The 22,626-nt window shown below is 43.6% G+C and overlaps 1 protein-coding gene across 5 annotated transcripts in view; it reads right to left on the bottom strand.

Annotated features, from left to right (window-relative positions):
* Window positions 1–22,626, bottom strand: part of LOC119650748 (ankyrin repeat and KH domain-containing protein mask) — a 136,767-nt gene that overhangs the window by 41,487 nt on the left and 72,654 nt on the right. For all 5 annotated transcript variants that reach the window (XM_038053830.1, XM_038053833.1, XM_038053832.1 and 2 more), the window contains one exon: window positions 17,255–17,444. In XM_038053830.1, the coding sequence (XP_037909758.1) occupies window positions 17,255–17,444 (190 nt within the window). The remainder of the gene's footprint in view (window positions 1–17,254; window positions 17,445–22,626) is intronic.

Genomic DNA, 22,626 nt, shown 5'->3' with positions numbered 1-22,626 from the left:
GAAAAAAATATTCACCAAATTTGGTAGGATCATGCCTATATTGCTGTAAATTTTCGTGATTCTAGGAGGAACTTAAGGGGGTTTTCCTGCCAATTACTAAAAATTATAGTAATGTACTATTAATTTTATCTGAACAGGTATCCGTATGGAGGATATTTTGGAGCCTAAGCACCATACAGTGGCAACCTCTTAACTTTTTTCGGTGAAGTAGCTTCTGAGAATGGGTCCGTTAAAGAAATGATTACTTTCAACCCCCCGCATTCCCCTCCTTTCAAACAAATGTCAAAACTAAGACCGGAGTCGAAAAGTACTAACCGAGACCTTTCATTTGATACTAAACTGTATTTGATGGAAAACAAATTATACACCATGTATGGGGACCCCCCCCCCCCCCCCCCTCTCGACGTAAAAGGATGTAACGCACTATATGCGTGAGCATTCACAGTTCTCACCTTTCTATCAAATTTGGTCTCAATCGCTACAACCGTCTCCGAGAAAAATCCGTGTGACGGACAGACAGTAAACCGAATTTAATAAGGTTTTGTGTTTACATAAAACCTTAAAAACGATTAAAATTGCAGCATTCAAAAACATAACAATTAAGGAAGCCACAAGAAATTTTGGGAACCATGACCATGAGATTGAGTACGAAAGGGAGTTCCCACTTTTAAGGAACAATAACCAAAAATCGGTCAACGACAGAACAGCAATGCAGCGTTAAATGATATCCTGAGGGGCCCGAGCAAAAACAGTACAATATTGAAAAAGGCTCAATCCAACAGTGGCACAAAGGAAAGAATGAGAAAGAGGGCCCCAGACAGGAGTTCGATATTAATTACCGGAATTATAGACAACAGCTTGGAAACGGTGGCGTCTATGGAAGTGGGTGTGACTTCCCTTTTCGACAACGACAATTATAAAGTTGCGTCTAGAAAACAAGCCATTAGAAGAAAAGATCTGGTGCTGGTCTTTGCGTTAGGATTCGTGCTATTTTGGTTTCTTCCCTTCAGAAACCTGGAAGAAGAGAGTTCACATACACTATGCTTTCTTAGTGTTAGTGCCCACAGAAAGCACAGATTGAGGGCTCCCCAAAATTTGTCAACATTCCTTCAGAATAATCGTATGTGCTAGCATATAGGATATACAGTCCTCATTATTTGCTCCACTTGTTTTTTTCGAAAAAAAAAGGATTTTTTACTTACAAAGTGCCCAAAACCTGTTCCCCTATTATGACCTGCCCCTGACCTGCATGACAACAAGGTGAACCTCTCAATGTTAAGAGAACCAATCTGGCTGAAAATATGTTTGAGGTAGCGAAACAACTTCAACCTTCATCAGATGAGACACTTCTGTAAAAGCCCGGAAGCTGAATCTCTACGACTAAAACACCAAATATAAACATTGTTCGGTTTTAGTTGGCCGAATCCAGACAAATCAGGACAAAAGGGAGCGCATGGATTCGGCAGATCTATAATCGTACGCAGAAACCCGCGACTACAGCAAAGATATTGTCAACGTCAAACGTGAGCGTGTCGGTACTTTTCAAAACGGCACAAGTAACTAACCGTTTCATAACGGATCGACGTGTCAAAGAACTCGGCCTTAAGCCTTAAAAGTAATTAAAGCCCAGAGGTTCACAAGAACTCACAGTGAAAACAAAGGTCAAAATGCCCACGGGCACTGTAAAATTAACCTTTCTGGGAGAATCACTGGTTGTGCCAGTTATAATTGGGAAAACCTATTTCAAAGATGATCCTTTGAAATGACAAGACAATGCTACAACTGTGGGCACTTCGGACATATTGCTAGGGTGTGCAAAACATCCAAGAGTAAATGCCTAAACTGTGGCTTGTCTGAAGAATGCGATGGTCCAGCCTGCACAAAAAAATGTATCTTATGTGGAAGCCTGGAACATAATGCAAGAAATAGGGACTACCCCAAATGGACGGAGTACAAAAAAACTATTAAGATTGCCGCCGTGAAGAATATCACCATCAAGGAAGCATCCATCAACGGGCGTTTCTGTGTGCCGGATTACTTCTTAGGGATATTGAGGGATTATCTGAAAAACCGTTTTTTGCTCTATGAGGGCTCTAAGGGGTCAGGGGCGGATGGAGTTAGGGTTAGTGCTAGGGTTAGATCTCTGGAGTGCTTCCCACAATAATCTGTCAGGACTTGACATGCCGTAAAAACTGCACCTGACTTTTATGCAGATGATGTTGCAACAGTTGCCGGACGCATTGTTGAACATGCGCAGAACAGATTTCCATAATTATGTGCCGGGTTGACAAGCCCATGATTTCACCCTTACACTGAAAAAAGTTGGATTTTGACTAAAAAATGATCCCGACCGGGCGTCCTGTGGTGAAGCTGAGCTTTTTTGAGGAAATCAAAGCAATAGCTGAAAAAGCTGTATTGAACATATCCTTGTTTTTCCTAGGGCGCTGCAGAATCCGATGTCGGTCCTTGCCCTCGCGCAGTCTTCGTCTCCATTCTTCCCATTCTAGGGACGACTTGTTTCAATTTAGAGAACCCAGTAGTGCATAATTTGCATTGTCCACTAGGTCTCTCCGAATTTGTTGGGGTTTTCCTGGTGGTCGTTTCCCTTTCATATTCCTTTTCGGGAGGCGCCTGGAAATTGCCCTGTCGTCCATATGCTTTACATAGTCTACGCACTGAAACGTCCAAATCTTATCACGACTTCTGGTTCACTGTTGTATCTTATTCGTCATCTACCGTCCGCTTTCACTGATAGATTCTCCCAAAAACTCGACGTTAGACAGCATTGATTTTATGTCTACAAGCGAGCATGAAATTTTTGAGTCTGACCTGTACCATATTGGGAGACACGATCCCCTGGCTGTGCCTTGCATGCAATGGGGTGGAAGGCGACATCGATCACAACTTTTTTTCTTGTGGAATGGGATTGAATTCATCAGAAACTCTATGCGTTAGATGTTAAAGAGCGCTATCAGGTGGAGTCGAGATTCTTCACCTCATGAAGAATATGAACGGTGGAGGTACCAGATGACAGGGCCTTTTTTGAGCTAGCAAACTCCCTTCTGGGTGGTGAAAGAAATTCATTGACTTGAAGGCACCACCCACTGCCACGAGTGAGATTTGAACCGTGACCTTCCGTATGACAGCCTTGTGCTCTAACCCCTCAGCTATCCGGACACAGCGACGATTATCGGAACAAAAACCCTTTATACTCTTACTCATAAGTCTTAACTGCCCGAGCATTCAACCACTCTTTGCAGTAATTTCGACGCTAATCCTAAAACATATTTATACTTTTTATGGAGGTTGGTAAAATGCTGTGCCGACACTGGGAAAGCTCTGTTCGTTTAGACCCTCCTGATTTAGATGTACGTTCCCCAGTCTTCAGGGAGCGGCTTTTTGGAGAAAAAATTCTGTATCCTGCTCACTGTTTGGTCTGAACTTAGTCTTCCATTTAGTTATTGTAAATACAAGTCCCATCAACTGTTATCGGACGGTCCCATAGTTCCAGTTATTAATAAAATGTGAACGTGACATCCAGCTTGTAGATAATTTTCCCCACATGCAAAACTTCTTCTACCCCCATTAGTTTCAATGCGTACTGCCGAAGCAAATTTAATCTATAATTACCGTGGATTTTCTGCACCATTTCATTAATATCATAATTACCTCCACAGGGAGTTCAAATTTTTGATCGTCGTAATGAAACCGCTATGAAATTTTTCAAATTACCCAAAATACCGGATCGAAGGAGCAGATGCCTCGATAATGTTTATCTAGTAGGTCCTAAATTTCTTTTACAATTATAGAATGTTCAATTTCTTCTAGCAAACGGACATTATTTAGATAAATCCAATCGAATTCAGTGGAGGAGGCTTCTATGAGATGTTCATAAAACTGTTAGAGGCGCACTACACAAATTTAGCGAATCGACTCCACATCTCATTAACCCCATTTCTACACGATATCAGGAAAAATGTGGGATCACATAACATAGCATAATAAATATGAACTCCTGTCATACTTACTCTCTGCTTTTTAAATGAAACTAATTTTTGGAACCGAATCATTATAGGCCTGTTACTGCTTAACATATTGAACTAAAGGTTAAAAGGGATTTCATTGTCGACTAGATTTTGCAGTGTCATGAAGAACAATTGAAGTGGGTCGAGGAGAAGTTACAACCACAGAAGCAGGACTTCCAAACGGCAATTAAATCCACACCACAAGACGGAAAGGCCGGCATTCGAGAGAAAATCCAAGAGATCCTAACATTAGCGCATTACCTAGCATGCGGTAACATTATCAAACATCATTGATTACCTAATATCGCGTTATAGAAGTGGGTGTTGCAATATGATATGACATTTCAATACACCACGTAACATTACCGCTGTTCGTAGTACAATCAGCGATGGCAGTTATCGATGCCGACGCTGCATTTTGGGCTCGATTTGGGTTTTGCTTTGGACTAGCTTCGGGTTGGCTTTGAATTAGCACTCGAGCCAGAAAATTATTTCGGGTGCATGGAGGAAAAGGGAGGGAGAGAGGGAAAGGGGTTCGGATCGCGCAATGAGGGTGGCGAGCGTATACTCGATTTTGCGGACGCCCAGGACCTTGTACTTATGAATACAAGGTTCATGACACGATTGTCTCATCTTCGACGACCCAAGACGTACAATCTACCTTCATCCAAATCAAGCAGGCGGCGCGAGATCTTGGGCTGCACATCAATGAAGGCAAGACGAAGTACATGGTGACAACGTCAGCGCCAAAACCAAAACCGAAAAAGCGAACAACATCGAACTGCACTGGTCAAACGAAAACAATACCACAAATTTCTCGATGATAAAACACAGGTCAATTGGCAAATTTATAAGAATGCCAACCGGGAAGCAAAGAAAGCAGTCGCTGTCATCCGAGCGAACCATTTCAAAAGTCTTTACGATAAACTGGACACTCGGAATGACGAGAGAGATCTGTATCGACTTGCTAAAAGCCGTAAAAAACGCACAGAGGATATAGAACACTTCTGTTGCGTTAATAACAAGAACGGTACTTTGCTTACCAACCGTCGAGCCGCAACGGATAAATGGCGAAAATACTTCGAGCAGATTTCAACTGAAGAATTTGCTAATCCTCTACTTGCACAGTTATTGCCGACATTTGGAGCAGTTCCACCTGTCAGCGCAACTCGTCCCCACATCCTTAAGGAGGATGATCAGACCCGAGTCTGCAAGGAACTCATTTGAAGTGACTCTTGCCACGAAGCCTCACCGGAGGTTATCTGGTACCATGGAAACCGGGATGACCTTCTGAGGGCATATGCTTCGGGACAACTCTTGGGGGATGTGCTCTCGGCCCCCTTGTGCGCGATTCATTTTGGTTGTGGTTATGCCTACATTGCGGGCAGAGCTGCTCGGAGCTCAAGCGTGGAGTTGCGCTGTACAACTCGGATCCCATACCCCTTAGTTACGGCAGAAGTGTTAGATAGGCTTTGCATCCACTGATATGAGTGTTAAGCCTGCACTCAGTATTAACCAGTACCGCTGTGCAAGTTATGGTGTGGCTCTGATTGTGGTCTCCAAATCAATCCGTGTCCGAAAAGGACCTTGGGATTACGCCTACACGGTAGGTACTCATGTTACGTCCCCAGGACTTTCATGTCAGCGCAACTGACGTAGAGGAGGCAATAAACAAATGAAATCGGGGAAAGCTACAGGACCTGACGACATCGCATCTGAGCTCTGGAGAGCGAAGAGCTGGCACCCAACACTGTGGCCCAGTGAATTCTTTAATCGGGTTATTCAGGAAGGAAGAACACCATCTGACTGGCAAAAAAGTACCACAGTTTCAATATGGAAAAAGGAAGGTATCCAGCAGAATGTTCAAATTACCGTCCGATCCGGTTACTTTCTCATACCATGAAGATTTTTGAACGCATTCTTGATAATTCGCGAAATCGTTAAAATAACAGTGAATCAAGCCGGATTTGTCAAAAACTGTGAAACTACTGACGCAATACATGCTGCGCGGTTAGTCCTGGAGAAGCATCGCCCTCTTTATATTGCATTTCTGGATCTGGAGAAAGCATTTGACCGTGTGCAACAGGAAATCATTTGGTATGCTTTACGACAACACTTAGTGCCAGAAGAACTCTTGGGCTGGGTTCGAAATTTGGCGGGTGTATCTGTTGGTGTTCATCAAGGAAGCGCCCTCTCACCACTTCTCTTTCTTCTTGTTATGGACACCGTCACACGAGATATCCAACGTCCAGCGCCCTATACACCTCTTTATGCTAGCTAGCTGTTTTCCGACCAGTTAATAGCGAAAATGATATCGAGCAATTTATCCAAAAATGGAATGATCGCCTCATGCAACACGGTCTCAGATTGAATCTAAACAAAACTGATTTTTTGACGACCGATGCCCATGAAACAGACACAATCACTGTCAGCGGGTCAACGCTATCAATGGAGAACTGCGTTATGAAATTGCTTCAAGCATTAACGCAACCTAGATGAAGTGGCGTTCCACAACTGGTGTTCTAAAGAACGTGTCAAATCTAAACTTTACCGTCCTATCGCCCTCTATGGTTCTGAGTGTTGGCTGACTATAAATGACAATGAACGGGTCTTGCGATAATGGAGACGAAGATGTTGCGTTGGATTAGTGGCGTGACACATTTTGATCACATCCGCGAACGTTATGGGGTTGCATCGGTCGTGAAGAAATTGCGAGAGAGGTGCCTTTAATGGTATGGTCACGCAATTCGTGCTATCGAGAATTCACTTGCCAAGATTGGTCTGAACATCGAAGTCGATTATAAACGACCAAAAGGCCGGTCGAAACAGCGGGCACTTGATACACTGGATGGGGATTTAAAAGCCTCGAGATTGCATTCAGATCAGGCATTTGATAGAGCCAAAGGGCAAGAACGATCACGACGAGCCGACCAAGCTTGTGAACGGGAAAAAAGCTGGAGAAAAATAAGAAAGAAGAAGGACAAAGCCTCTCATATCTGAACCGCCGAGCTTCTGGTTGCCACCTTGTTTATTTTAGTCCATAATAGTCGTCACCATCTGGCTTCTCAGTTTTCCCGAAAGTATCAAAAATTGCCCTCGAGTATCGCCAAACCCGGACACCGCAAACCAATTAAGGTGCTAGGTGGAAAACAGACGAATGTTCTGCGGGATGAGATGAGATCTTTCGTGGATGAGAACATGGGAATTGCGGTACTTCCAAGTACGGCTTTTCTCAGAGAAATCAATCACGAGGGGATCGAGTCTCTGGCGGTATGGTGTGGGGGAAACGCCGTCATACGCGGACTGCCGCATACGCTTCTAACTGTTTTCCATTAGACAATAGACTAAGTTTATGTCGAAAAACATAAAGATTGGTCAAATCAACCTACAGCATGCCAAAGCTCCCTCCTACCTGTTGGCAGCGAGAATGACAAAGCTACAGGATTTCTCCTATATCTTTCTGGTGCAAGAACCGTGGGTTCGATTTAACAGAATCTGTGGCATTGGATCAGTAAAGGGGGCTAGGATCTTCTACGACGAAAGATCCATAGGAGCGAGAGCTTGCGTCCTGATGTCAAGACGGTTAGAGGCAACTATGCTGAGACAATATTGTTCCCAGGACTTAGCTACGGTCATCATACAATACCAGATAAATGGCGAGAGGAAAAACATCATAGTTGCCTCCGCTTATTTACCCTACAATTCGACGCAAGAACTTAGGGATCTGGTGGCGTATGCAGAATCAAGTGGTCTCGAACTCTTAATAGGGTGCGATGCGAATGCTCAACATATTTGTTGGGGCAGTAGCAAATGCAATCCAAGAGGAGAGAAGGTATTTGATTTCATCACTTCAGCTGGTTTTATGACTGCAAACGTAGGGTGCGCCCCTACGTTCGTGGCACCGGGAAGAAGCGAAGTAATTGACCTAACAATCTGTACCCTAAAATTATTACAGTTGATTACAGACTGGCGAGTGCTAGACGAGGTCTCACTGTCAGATCACCGATATCTAGAATTCAATCTGACTATTGCGGACGAACAGTATGCAGTACAAAGACGGAACCCTAGGAAAACGGATTTGGCAAAGTTCAATGAACTTCTTGGCAATAAAGTACAGTTCCCTAGGCGACTAAGGACTCCTTTGGTGCTGGAAGATGAATTGAAAACTCTGAATTGCACACTTTTAGGGTGCTATGAAGAGGCTTGTCCTATTTCCCGAGGCCAAAGCGGTAAAATGGTTCCTTGGTGGAACCGAGAACTGCAAAAACTCAGGAAATCGACCAGGCGACTTCTAAATCGTGCTTGCAAAAGTAACAAGAACGAAGACTGGTTAAATTTCAGGAACTCACAACGTGAATATAAGAGGCTCGTGAGGTGCTCGAAACGAGACTCCTTTAGAGCGTACTGTGAGGAACTGGAAGGCGAAAGGGAGACTTCAAGGCTGTGCAGAGTCCTAAAAAGGGATGAGTCGGCCAAGTTGGATTCTCTTAGAAAACCCGACGGTACTTTCACGAGCTCCAGACTGGACTCAGTACAGACCCTCCTGGAAGTACACCACCCGGGAGAACGAGTGAGGGAAGTGGTAGGGGGAGAGTTGACGGTTCTTGCAACCCCTTCAACACGCAAGCGTTGCAAGGGGAACTGGAACACTGCGAAAGCGGTTGTTACCCATGGAAAGGTGAGAGCTGCCATACTGTCCTTTGAACATTTCAAAGCACCTGGCATGGATGGCATCTATCCGGCAATGCTAAAGGAAGGTATGGAGCATTTAGAGCGACCTCTAAGAAATATTTTTCGAGGATGTCTTGCTCTGGGCTACGTGCCTTCTTCTTGGCAACAGGTTAAGGTAGTTTTCATACCGAAACCTGGGAAAGATGACTATTCTAATCCAAAGAACTTCATACAGATCAGCTTGACTTTATTCTTACTGAAAGGTTTGGAGAGACTGGTGGAGTGGTGGAATGTGACGTGGAAACGCACTTAGGTCACGCCCACTTAGTGAAAACCAACATGCTTACCAACGTGGAAAGTCCTGTGAGTCTGCTCTTCATTCTTTGGTCACAAAGATAGAGGATGCAACTTTGAATGGTGAGTACGCGATGGGGGTGTTCGTGGACATTGAAGGGGCATGGTGTTGATGATGCTTTAAGTGGATCCATGCTATGCTAACGCAAAGATTGTTGTGCGCTGAGGTAGGGGTCGATCGCTACCTGACTACGGAAGCAACGAAGGGCTGCCCCCAAGGAGGTGTGCTTTCGCCGCTTTTGTGGAGTATGCTGATCGACTCACTGCTATGCGAACTGCAAAATTTGCCAATACACGCTCAAGCTTATGCTGATGACGTGGCTGTACTTGCTGTTGATCGGGACCTTGGAACGGTGTGTAGGAATATACAGCGTGCCGTTGATTTGATAGACAGCTGGTACCTTAGACATGGTTTGTCAGTTAAGCCAAATAAAACCACAATGGTTTTATTCACAAAAAGAAGAAAACTGGATGGACTTTGTCTCCCTGAGATGAGGAGTACTACCCTTCAACTCTCCGAAGTCTGGGGGTCACTCTAGATAAAAAACTTCTTTGGAACAAACATGTAGAGGTAAAGATGAAACGAGCTCTCACAGCTTATGGGCTGTGCAGACGGACCTTTGCCTCGACATGGGGACTCAGGCCTCATGTGGTAATGTGGATATACGTTGCCATCATTAGGCCGATGTTCGTATATGCATCCATAGTGTGGTGGGTTAAGGTGAGACAAAAAGGTTTTCACCGTAAACTAGCCGCACTGCAAAGAACTGTTTGTCTGAGTATCACTGGTGCCATGAGCACGACATCCGGCGCAGCTCTGAATGCACTACTCAATTTGCAGCCCCTGGATATATTTATTCAAAGCACTGCAATGAGAGCGACTCATAGGCTAATTCGATTAGATCTATGGGAAAACAACGGATGTGGGGGCACAGAGCATTGGAAGAGTTACTGGGAGGATTGAATCCAGTTCTTACAATGCCTTCCCATTCTCGTGTCCCCATACATCTGTTTGGTAGAAGATATGTAGTTACCTTGAAGCGTAGAGAGGACTGGGAAGACACAGAGTAATGCGTGGCGGGATATACGGAAGTTTTCTACACCGATGGCTCAAAAACAGAAGAGGGTTCTGGAGCCGGAGTCTACCTCTCGAATAAAAACGAGAAGTGGGCTTTCCCTTTGGAACAATATGCAACGGTTTTTCAAGCCGAAGTTTATGCGATCCTAAGTGTGGCAAACTGGGTGATTGACGAGCGGTTGAAGGGTAGGCGCATCGCAATCTGCAGTGACAGTCAAGCTGCACTGGGGGCATTGAGCAGTCCTTTGATCACCTCGAAAATCGTTCAGGAATGCAGAAACCATTTGAACTCTATGTCTAGATTCAATACGGTGGAACTACTCTGGGTATCTGGTCACTGTGGCATAGAGAGAAATGAAATCTCGGTCGCCTTAGCGAAAGAGGGGTCAATCCCCCCTATGCCAGGACCGGAGCCAGCAATTGGGGTATCAGTAGCATTGGCTAAATCTGTTTTCAAAAACTGGGAACAAGTTTCCCATAATGTCAGGTGGTAGAGCTTAAATGCTGCTCGACACACCAAACTTTTCCTGCCAGAACCCAACATACGTACCGCAAAGTTTATCCTGTCGAAAAGCAGGAGGACCTGCAGGTGTATTGTGGGCATTCTGGCAGGCCATAATTCACGAGCTGGGCATATGTTCAGAATAGGAATTACCGAAGATGATACGTGTCCCTCCTGTAATGAGGAAGCGGAATCCACGGAGCATTTCCTATGTGAATGCCCCGCCTATGGACGCATCAGGCATCAGATCTTTGGTGCCGATGTTCTCCAATTGCGACGGGTAGCATCACATCCACTAACGGAAATCCTGCGATACGTTAACGAATCCGGAATATTCCGTTAGACGGGGGTGGCGAGTACAATGGGCCAACACCATCTGAGTGCTCAGAAGCTGTAGCTTCTCCCCCACCATACACACACACACACATCGCCAATGGCCACGAATATCATTAACGAAGATGAGCATGATCGATGGCCACGACTATTGAGCAATCTGACAAGGACATAATGTTCATACTAAATGCAAAGAGAATTAGACTGGGACCAACAATTTTTTCCAGATAATGAATAAGATTGTTCCCAATCACCTAGAATATGTAGCAAAATATTCAGAAAATATGAACAGGATTCCAAGATAGTGTAATTCCTACATGTGCCTGTAGACCAAATAGCACGGGGACGGCATCTTATACAAGTATACAACGTATATAAACATCAACGAGCCTGTTCTATGGCAAAAATATAAATTAATTCGTTCTAGATTTTCTTTCCCCTTAACGAAATAATTCTCAAGGATTACAAGTGTGTATGGCTCTCGCACTTGCACAGAGAATAATTTAAAGAGTTTAAATGATTCCTCAAAAGATTTCCAACCTATAGACAAGTATATATATATATATATATATATGCAGCGGATTTTAAATTTTAATAAGTCGCTTTTTTCCTAGTCAAAGTTTCTCAGCAAAAAAGCGGCTCATACCCAACTTTATATATAGCAAACAAGATCATGGGCAATGGAAAACTTTCATGGGCAAGTTGAAGTAATGAGTTCCTGATATTTTTTTAAATTTACAATTATATGACATCTGCTTGCTGTTCAGGCAGCTTTGGCATGGAATCTCAAGTGAGTCGAGCTGGCATTTTTCAAGTGATTCAGTGATGTTGAATCTTTAAGTTGGCTTGGATTCTCAGAAAGTACGAGAAGTCCATTTGTCACCTTCATAGGGTTTGAATTTTGTACTTTGGATTCAACACACTAAATTTATATCTACATCTGACGTTCGAAGCGTTTAACCTCATTCTACTGTTCAACCCGGGAATACGACACTCTACAATGTCATCGGTGCATTTAAGCACAATAATAAGTTGCTGGCAGCAAGCCAGTCTACGACAGCGAAAATTTGATGAAATACAAATTGAAATTTGAATAGAATCTTTGCGTCGCGAAATTCAAAAAGGCAACATTTTACCTGTTGCAATGCTTCGTTCTATATATATGTCAGATTACAGGTATCGATATGTGCCCCGTGAAAAATTGATAGCAGATCCAAGAGGTGACAATTATAATCAACCGAAAATCAAGCGAGAATTCCAGTTCCATGAAAACGGAGACACATTCTTCCAGGATATGGAGTGGGAAGACTTGAATTTGACAGTTTATCAGTTGGATCATTGCAGATATAAGCCTAGAATGCGAATATATCCAGATGGGAAAGAAATCGTAAATAACTACTTATTTCAGAATACTTGAAAAAATGCTCATTGTTTCAGTTGTAGGAGAATAAGATCACAAAGCGAACTGTTCCGAGACGAAAATAAATTAAGGATGCAATATAAGAAAAAAAAGTAAAGAAATTCCCTCGAATGGAATGGAATATTAATAACTTATTTGATATCATGCCAATGTCATTCATGACCACAAAGCTCGTGAAACAACGATTGTACATATTTATCCAAACAGCGTTTTTTTTCTCTCTTTACAAGTTTTATGGCAATGGATCACATGATAGAAAACTCAATTTAATCTTTGCATGCTGCAGTCAATAAGTATTAAATTGAAAATTCGGATAAATGATGAAAATTGAACATGATTTTTTGCTTATAATTAACTTTTATAAAAACTTAAGGGGACTTCTGGGTTTCAAGTTTTTACATAAATAGGTTCCTTTGAACTTCAAAAATATCCCCCTTAAAATATTATTAAGAAATTCGAAATAAAAAACAAGTTCAGAAACCGGAAGCTCGACGCTTCAGATATGGGTAGTTTCTGAGAATGGGTTCGTAGAAGAATTGATCTCTTTCGATCTTCCTCACTCCCCGCCTTTCCAGCAAATGTCAAATGTCAAACTAAGACCGGCTTCGGAAAGTACTAACCGAGACCTTTCATTTGATACCCCACATGGCTATATTTGATGGGAACAAATTTACACCCCTCTTTTGCATGTACGGGACCCCCCACCCCTCATAGTTCCCACCTTTCCAGCAAATTTGGTGTCAATCGCTACAGCCGTTTCCGAGAAAAATGCGTGTAACAGAAGACAGACAGACTGCCAGTGGAGTCAGCGCAGAAGTTGTTGGTCGTGGGCAATAATAAGCGGTATATTCGTATATAGCTGTTACGCCCCACCGAGCCTCACACTGCCTGAGTTTGAAGACCTGTTAGACGATCTTGTTCACGACGCAAGGGGACGAGGTCTAAAGGTGATAGCCGGTGACTTTAATGCGTGGGCTATCGAGTGGGGTAGCAAAGAGACTAACGCAAGGGGGCGGTGCTTATTAGAAGCATTCACCCAGTTGGATGTAGTTCTGGCCAACGAAGGCGATGTAAACACTTATTGGAAAGGGGGAACTGGTTCAATTGTAGATCTGACTTTTGCCAGCCCTGCGTTAGCACGTGACATGTCCTGGCAGGTTAGCGAGGACTTCACGTACACCGACCACTAGGCAATCACTTTTGAACTAAGGGCGGGGCCCCAGGGCAGGAGACTCGCACTCCGCAAGCCGGAAACCGAAACCCAAAAGAACACCAGGATGGTCTGCAAATGCGATGGATGAGGAAACATTTATGGAGGTGTGGCTAGACTTGCCTAGCAAAGCAGGCACCTCCACGGATAGAGTTCTCCATGTTACACAGAGCATCTCGGAAGCATGTGACGCGTCGATGCCTAGGAGATGCTCATTCCCCACTAGAAGACCCAATTATTGGTGGAATAGTGAACTTGCGAGCCTTCGATCGATTTGCCACAGAAACAGACGAACGGCTCAGAGAATAATAGGTAGGATCGATCAAGGGCAAAAGGAGCATGCCTATAGGGAAGCTCGCAAGAAGCTCAAGGATTTTTTTAAGGAGCTCTGTTTGGAAGCGGACATAAATCCATGGGGTAGCGCCTATAAAATCGTGACAGGCCGATTCAGAGGCCGATCATCTCCGCAGATCACGTGCTCTATGCTCTTGTTGAAAATAATCCAGGGGTTATTTCCCCAACAAGAGGGGAGCACTGACACCTTCCAGCGCCCCCTGAATATGACGCCGATTCCACCAGTCACCAGGGACGAGCTGCTGGAGATCTGCAGTCGAATAGGCGACAGCAAAGCTCGGGGTTTTGGCGGCATACCGAATAACGCCCACAAACTTGCCGTCAAATGTAGACCGAAGCTGTTCGAAACTTCCATATCCGAGGGTATCTTTCCTGCACCATGGAAACGGCAGAAGCTGGTGCTGTTGCCTAAGGCTGGCAAACCGCCAGGGGAACCGTCCTCCTATAGACTCATATGTCTTCTAGGCACTATGGGGAAAATGTTGGAGCGGGTTATTTATAATAGATTACTCCCAGTCGTCGAGAGCCAAGGGGGCCTTTCAGATAGGCAGTATGAGTTCCGTAAAGGCAGATCAACCATTGATGCCATCAAAATGGTTACTGGCTTGGCCGAAAATGCCATTCACGGAAGGGGTTGTACCAGCAAATATTGTGTGGTGGTGACTCTGGATGTGAGGAGTGGCTGGAGAGAAAACATGGGGAGATCAATTATAAACTCATCCAGTTTCTCACCGGCTATGAAGGATACCGTCAATACCTGTACAGGTTTAAATTGGACACCTCGCCTAATTGTCCAAACTGTGACGGGGTCCCAGAAGACCCGGCGCACGTATTCTTCCAGTGTCCTAGGTTCGTGGAAGGAGGAACCTAGAGGAAACTCTAGGTGAAGTGCTATCACCGGAAAATTTTGTCCGGAGAATGGTAGCTTGTCAGGGAGACTGGGATGCGATCAATTTCATGATCATAGTAAACCAGGATAAACTGCGAAAAGCAGAAGAAATGAGGACGACGGTTACGAACCCCGCGGGTAGACGGAAGAAGACCTAGCTAAAGTAAGCTAACTCTGCCCCGTGATGTAATACCTAAAAATGATTCCATGGGGTAGGGAGGGATTCGTGGGTGGTTTTAGTGGATAAAAATCCCACACTCTGGCGTGCCCAGGCCAGAGTCTTTTGAAGATTTCCACCTCCTTAAAAAAAAAAGACAGACAGACAGACAAACAAACAGAGAGACGTCATCCATCAACAGTGGCAGATGCGTTTTTCATATCACTCTGCGAATAATTTGGTGAAATTAATATAATCGAAGATGACAACGAAGAAAAAACTTCACGAAGCTATTGAACCTAACGCGGCTCGACAACAGTCGGCAAGGGATCTATCACTGGTAGAAACAATAGGACGAGAATAAGAAAGGACGCTGGCCTCATGGGTTGATACCGAATGTTGACTAAACAGAGGCATGGTAACGCGGGCTATGATTGGATGCAATTCCTAGGCGGACATGGTGGCTGTCGGGGATACCTCTACAGATTTGGCCATGACAATTCTCCGAACTGCCCGATTTGTGTGTACGTAACGGAGGATGGGGAGTATATGCTCTTCTATTGCCCAATGTTCGCAACATACAGAACGGAAATTGAAGACTTAGCCAATATCCATATATCGGCGGAAAATATAGTGGAGAATGTGTTGAATTCGACTGAGGTATGGAAAACGGTAGAACAAGCAATAAAGAATGTTTGCGAAATGCTACGCCAGGAGTTTAGAAGGAAGAAAGAGAAGGAGAGGATCACCATCTCGAATAACAGTTAAATACTGATCCAGCACGGCGACGTAATACCATAAGGCAGTCGCGCGGTGAGAGTGGCTGGAGAAGCAGGTGGTTTTAGTAGGTGAAAGTCATATATAACCGTATGACAGAAGTCAGCGGTAGGTTTTGAAGCTCTCCACGTACCATTAAAAAAAAAAGAAGGACAGACAGTAAACCGATTTTTATAAGATTTTGTTTTACGCAAAACCTTAAAGGTCAACGTGGAGTGGAATATCAGGCGAATCAATTTTCTAGAGAAAATAATGAATTGCCAAGCTCCTCTGCTAAAAAATAAAATCAAGTGATGAATTGAAACCTCCTATGGATCCCTCGATTAATTACGTTATTCTGTGTTTTAATCTTATGTTGAGAGACGAGTATATACAATCTGAAATTAGTGTCCCCTTTGTCGTATACGAAGAACGCCGAAAAGGAGAGATCTGTAAATAGAGGGCAGGAGTATTGGGACCTCTGAAAAAAGGGTCGGTGGAAACACAGGTTGATCCGTACCACCAAGAATTGGCTAGGGAAACAACATGGGCAGATTAATTACTATATAATCTCACCCAGTTTCTGACGGGGCATGGGGGATATCGCTAGCACCTCTACAGGTTCAAATTATACAATTCGCCCAATTGTCCAAATGGCATGGGATTCCCCGAGGAGCCAGAGCACATATTCTTCCACTGTCCGAGATTCAGAGCCGAGAGGAGGAACCTAGAGGAAACAAAGGGCGTGTCGGGGGTATATTTTGAACATTTCCACCTTCTTACAAAAAAAGAGAGACGGACTAGCAGACATTGAATCGATTTAATTAAGGTTTTGTTTTATATAAAACCTTAAAAAGCATTAGCCGCGACCACATATAACGGAGACAGAAGATGCTGAATATTCACCAGGAATGGCAAAAATAAGCATCGATTTTTATGCTAGCATCTAAAAAAAAATGAAACGAGATTTTCTTGGAAACACCTTTTTCAAATACTAGTGGCCAAACCTCTAAAACTTTAAAAAATTACCCCCTCCTTTTTATTAAAATCGATTGACACAAAATTTGACGAGAAGGTGGGAACTGTCAACGCCCAGACATGTAGTGAGTAAAATTTTTCTACGTTGATTTTAAGGGGGGTTCCTCATACATACAAAAGGAAATGTACAATTTTTTTTCACCGAATGTAGTCATGTCGGGTATCAAATGAAAGGTCTTGATTAGTACTTTCCGATGCCGGTTTTAGTTTTTGCAGGAAAGGCAGGAAGTGGGAGTGGTCGAAAGTGATTATTTCTTTAACACACCCATTCTTATTATAGTTTCTGAGAAACCGAAAAATTTAAAAAAAATCATGAAGCTCCCTCTATACGGTGTCCAGTCCTCAAAATACTCTCTATATCTATATCTACTCAAATTAAATTGATAATAGTATATTCATAAAAAACGTATTATCTTTTTTGAAACCCAAAACTACCCTTAAGGAGTAACTTAAATGAATAATATTACCTGCCGCTTCAAATAGTTCTGTTAGTTTTCTACTATGATCAGCCGCTGTGTTATGAAGCAAGAAATTCTCTTCATTAGCTTCCCGACCTTCATCATCCTCATCCTCGTCTTCATCATCACCATCATCTTCATCATCATTCCCATCAACGTCATTTCCGCAGCTCTCTGAGCCTGAATCAGGGATCTCATCCTGAAATTAGACAAAAATCAAAATATTAGTATGTAAGCATTACGAGTAAGGAATTTATCTTGATTTCTTTTAGAACTTATCCTGCTTATATGTTAGTCTTAAAGCCACGAATAGAAACAAACAGCAAGAAGCATAAGAGTTTTCAAGGTCGGGTTACAATTTACTTCGATATTATCTTCGTGGTCAGTACGCCCTGTTTTATCACTATCTGGCGGCGTCGAAAAGTAACTACAAAGGATTTTCAACAATTCCCTGAAAAACATGAATGATTCGAGTAGAATTTAATATGGCCGCAAGGTACAGGTAATATAAACGCTTCATCTATTCTTATCAGTGATTTTGTTTAACTAAAAACCACTACTGCTCTCTCGAAAAATGGTCACAGAAAAGAAAAACGTCTTATCAAAATATTAATAGATCTATTCCACTTGAGTTGTGCTGACAGGCGACCCGACCCGTCTTTTCATCGGAAAATGTCAAAATTGGACATCAGGACAAGTAGCTTTTGGGAGAATTAGGCTTTTGAAGGTGATTTACATAGTGAAAATCGATTTCAAGGCGGTAGTTCCTGAAAGTCATAGGAAAGGATGCCTCAATACCACTTCATTGGTTTTGGATGGAAAACCGCAGACGCTAAGTGCTCCTGTATATAATTCGGAGAACATGACATGACTGCGAATTATATTAACCGTAAATCCACCCATATGGTCAAAACTTGGCCAGAGCTGAAAATATTTTATTTAAGGATTGAGGGATCCCAGGGCAGAGGTGAGGCAGCGTCTGAAGATTTGCCTCTGCCCTGGTCAGAAACCGTAAAACAGTCTTCGGTGTCCGTGGACCAAAAAAAAAGAGGGGATAAGTTGCTGTCCATTTGGTCCGGTCTCACATCAAGTGGATGCGGACTTAGAACCTCTCAATCTTTAAATAAAATATTTTCAGGTCTGCTATGCTATGGGGTGGGTGCACCCTCACTGAGAATTGTGCCAAAGTGATTTGGAAGATTCCAGACAGGAAATTTTTCCTTGGAGCGCGAAGTGGCGTGAAGGCCGCCCAAAATCTTCGACTGATGATAATAATGTGGCCCTAGTAAAATTTAAAATAAAAGAAAATCTCGGATTGACCCGAGGAATCGTTTTTAATGAATGTGTTTGAATGTCATGACTGTGTCACGAATATTTGATCATCTGGAATACTTGAAAAAATCTTTGCGACAGGTTCCACACCTTTTAGATGGCGCTCAAAAGGAGGTACCCGTTCACTTTGTTAAATCTTTGCTTGTGACAACTAAAAACGGCCACTCTACCATCTTCGATAAAATCACTACAGATTATAAGTTTGCCTCTATAAGTATGACCCGGAAACCAAACACCAATCCATGATATGCAGCCCAGAAAGGAGCCCATCCGGCCACCAAAGCAAGGCAACAAAAGTCGACAAAAGAAATGATGTCAACTTATTTCACCAGTGCCAAAATTGTAGCTGTCATTCTGCTAGAAACTGGTTAAATAGTAACATCGAAGTGATTTACAGAAACGTGCTTACCACAAATTTTTGAAAAAATTGTTTGTAGGCAAGCCAAAAAGGAACTTCGACGTAACTCTTCACACAATGACGATGCAATTGTGCTCTGAGACATCGAAGAAGTTCGTCCAGATCCACACTCCCCCGGTCTAGGAACGTGTGATATCCGATTTTTGGCGTTGAACTTTTTGGTTATCCTCAGGGTTAGAATGAAATGAAAAGGTTGTTTTCTGATTAGGGACAACCTTATTGTATTGTTTCGTAAATATCGATATTTCGAGAGCCAGTTGCTCCCTTCCTCAACCGTGTTCCTAGTGCCGTATGATATCTAGTTATTACGAAAAATAAGACGACATGACAGGAAATGTCTTTAGTTTTAATAAGGAGTTAACGAGGATCAAAGTCGAAATTCAGAATTTTCAACCGATTCAAAGGAATATTTTGATAGGTGCATCTATAGACTCAAGAAATACATTGAAATCAACGCAGGAGGAGGATCAAGAAGATGAACAAAAATTACCATTTGTCCAATGTTTTATATAAATTTGGCGACCCCTTTGTTCGTCCCCTGCGACAAAACATGGATTTACCACACCGAAGTTGAAACAAGCTAGCAAGGAGTAGATAATGGAGAGCAGCGAAAGCCTAGACACTGTTGTCATTCGGGATGCAGTTTGTCACGTCGATTCCCTTCACCATAGACACAGAATCAATGCGAAGTACTTTCACAAAATTTTGTAAGTTTCTTGCTCTTCTTTGACGGCGCGATGATTCAGGGGGTAGAGCGTCAGCCTCCCAATCTCGCTGCTGTGCATTCGAATCCCAGTCGTCCTGGGTGCCTGTGTTCGTCAGCGTTAAGTGCGATAGTGAAACTGAACCACAATCTCACTGTGTGGATGGTCTAAATTCCACCAGGAGTGAACAGGAAACACTAACTAACACGCTGTACTTCAGCTTTTTATCATCACACTAAAGACCGCCGTCCACGCTTAGTTCGACTTGTCAGTTACACGAGATGAGTCCGCAATGTAACCGGCCGCCAGTTCAACTGAAAGCACCATCCACATATGGGCAAGCTGCAACATCATTAGTTCAATTCTGGACATGGAATGCCTTGAGACGAAAATTTGGGAAATTTACCAAAAATGTTTATCTGCAATAAAGATGATTATAAAATTCCCGCTTCCTCACTCTCTGCCTAAGCAAACATATCTGGCCGGTTAGCCGGATCATTTTTCATTCGATCATTGGTCGCCTAAACAGTCAAAACTGACAAACCAACTGAATCCCATCCACATTACGGCCACCGGTTAAATGCCAACTCTTCAGGCATAACTGACAGGCTGAACTGAACGTGGATGGCGGGCTTAAATGTTGTGCGAGTTATATGCCCCCAGAAGCCGGATAACATAAAAGACGAACACAAACAACCATAATCAAGCGAGATTCGAACCCGGAGCTACGAGACCGAGAGTGACGCTCAACAAAGTCAGCCATCGTATCGCATATTACAGAATGTTGGATGAAAGTCCTGGGGGTTTAACGGGAGTACCTGCCGTGAAGGCATAATCCCACGGTCCTCTTCGGACACGGATTGATTTTGGGACCACAATCAGAGCCCCGCCATGCAAGCACAGCGGTCCTGGTTTATACTGAGTGCAGGCTCAGCATTCATACCAGTGGATGCGAGGCCTATCTAACACCTCTGCCGCAACTAAGGAGTACGGCACCCGAGTTGTAGAGCGCAACTCCACGCTCGAGCTCCGAGGAGCTCTGCCCGCGATGTAGGCATAACCACAACCACCATGAAACTCCCACTAGGGGGCCAACCGCAAATAACCGGGCCGAGAACACACCCTCCAGGAATTCTCCTGGAGCATATGCTCTCAGAGGGCATTCTCTGTTCCCATGGTACCAGATAACCGCCGGTGAGGCTTCGTGACAGAGTCACTTCAGATGAGTCCCCTGCAGACTCGAGTCTGATCGCCCTCCTCGAGTACGTGGGGACAGAACTACCCAACGGGTTAACTGACAGAATGTTAGATGCGGTAAAATGGACAGTTCGTAGGAAAAAGCCATTGCCACGAGAAAACAGTTGAATTTATTTAGATGGGAGATTTTTGAAGATCCGCCCTTTAGTACAGACTTATCACCCTGTGTTTATCTTTTTTTTTTTGGATCGCTCAGAAGAAGTTTGGAAGGCTTCAACTCAATTGTGCTACAATGGCTAACGGAAACTCTGAAGAGATTTCTTGAGGAAAGCATAAAAGAACATCCAATTCGTCGAGAAAAATGTATTTCCATAGTAGGCGATTTTTGTTAATTTCAAAAATAAAGTAAAAGTTAACGAAATGTGTCTCATTTAGACGTGAGCGGTCCGATAAGTACTTAGTATTGTCACCCGATGGCGCCACTATAGCAAGCACTATCCTGTAGTATAATTTCAGCCGAATTTGACCACATGTGGAAGCGGGCGTGTCCGCGAATTTTAGAAAAGACCAATATCGGTCTTAGATTCGAGTCTTGTTTTTGGAGGGCAACTCGTGCAGCGAAATCAAAGAGCACTTGGATGTTTTGTGCGATGACTCTGCTCCTGCGATGGCCACCGTGAAAAAATTGATTTAATGAGTTTTACCGTGGTCGTACATTGGTTATTGATGAGCCACCCCCAGGTTCCCCGTAAACAGCTACCACGAAAGATAACGTGACAAAAATCGACCTCGCATTGGCAGACCGAAGATTGAAGATGCGCGAGATAGATAAAACGGTAGACATCTCAAAAGACCGCGTAAGTCATATCCTGCATGAAATTTTGGGGATGAGAAAGCTGTTACCACGATGGGTGCTGTGTTAACTCACTCCGAAAAACAAGCGCAGCCATGATAAGCACTTCAGAGCAATGTTTGACGCTATTTAAGCATAATCCGAAGGAGCTTCTGCATAGTTTTGTGAGCGCCGACGAATTAAGGCTCCACTGGTATACAGCAGACGTCAAGGAACAATTGAAACAGTGGACTTCACCAACCGAACTTGCCCCGAACCAGACGAATACTGTTCTATGGGCCACGAAGATGATGGCCACCGTTTTCTGAGATTGATAAAGTGCACCTGCATAGACTACCTGGAGAAGGGCAAACGATCACAGAGCTTCACTATGGTGAATTATTGGGCCAGTTCGAAGCCGAATTGCAGAAAAAAAACCCCATTTTGCTCATCCACTATGATAACGCTTGCGAGTACAATGGGCCAACACGCCCTGAGTGCTCAGAAGCTGTAGCTTCTCCCCCACCATACACATGATAACGCATCGGCTCACACATCCGCCAACGCCACGTCAAATTGTTTGAATTGGTCTACGTACTGCTACTAGTATTCTCCAGATTAGGTCCGCGTGACTTCTTTTTGTTTCCAAACTCAAAAAAGTTACTCGCCGGGCAGAGTCGAACGAGGAAGTCATCACTGCCACCAGGGGCTACTTTGCAGACCCCAAGAAAGCATATTTTCCACACGAGTTGAAGAAGTTGGAACATCGCTTTTTCAAGTGTATCGACCTAGGAGGAGACTATGTTGAGGAATAAATCGCCACTTTTCCTAAATTTTCGTGTTTCTTTTAAGGGGTAAGTACTTATCGGACCTATGAGAGCTGTCCTTGACACACCAC

Source organism: Hermetia illucens, chromosome 3 (genome assembly GCF_905115235.1).
Source record: "Hermetia illucens chromosome 3, iHerIll2.2.curated.20191125, whole genome shotgun sequence".
Classification (NCBI taxonomy): Eukaryota; Metazoa; Arthropoda; class Insecta; order Diptera; family Stratiomyidae; genus Hermetia; species Hermetia illucens.
Note: the sequence above shows the minus strand (reverse complement) of the source record. Positions and strands in the feature narration are given on the sequence as shown.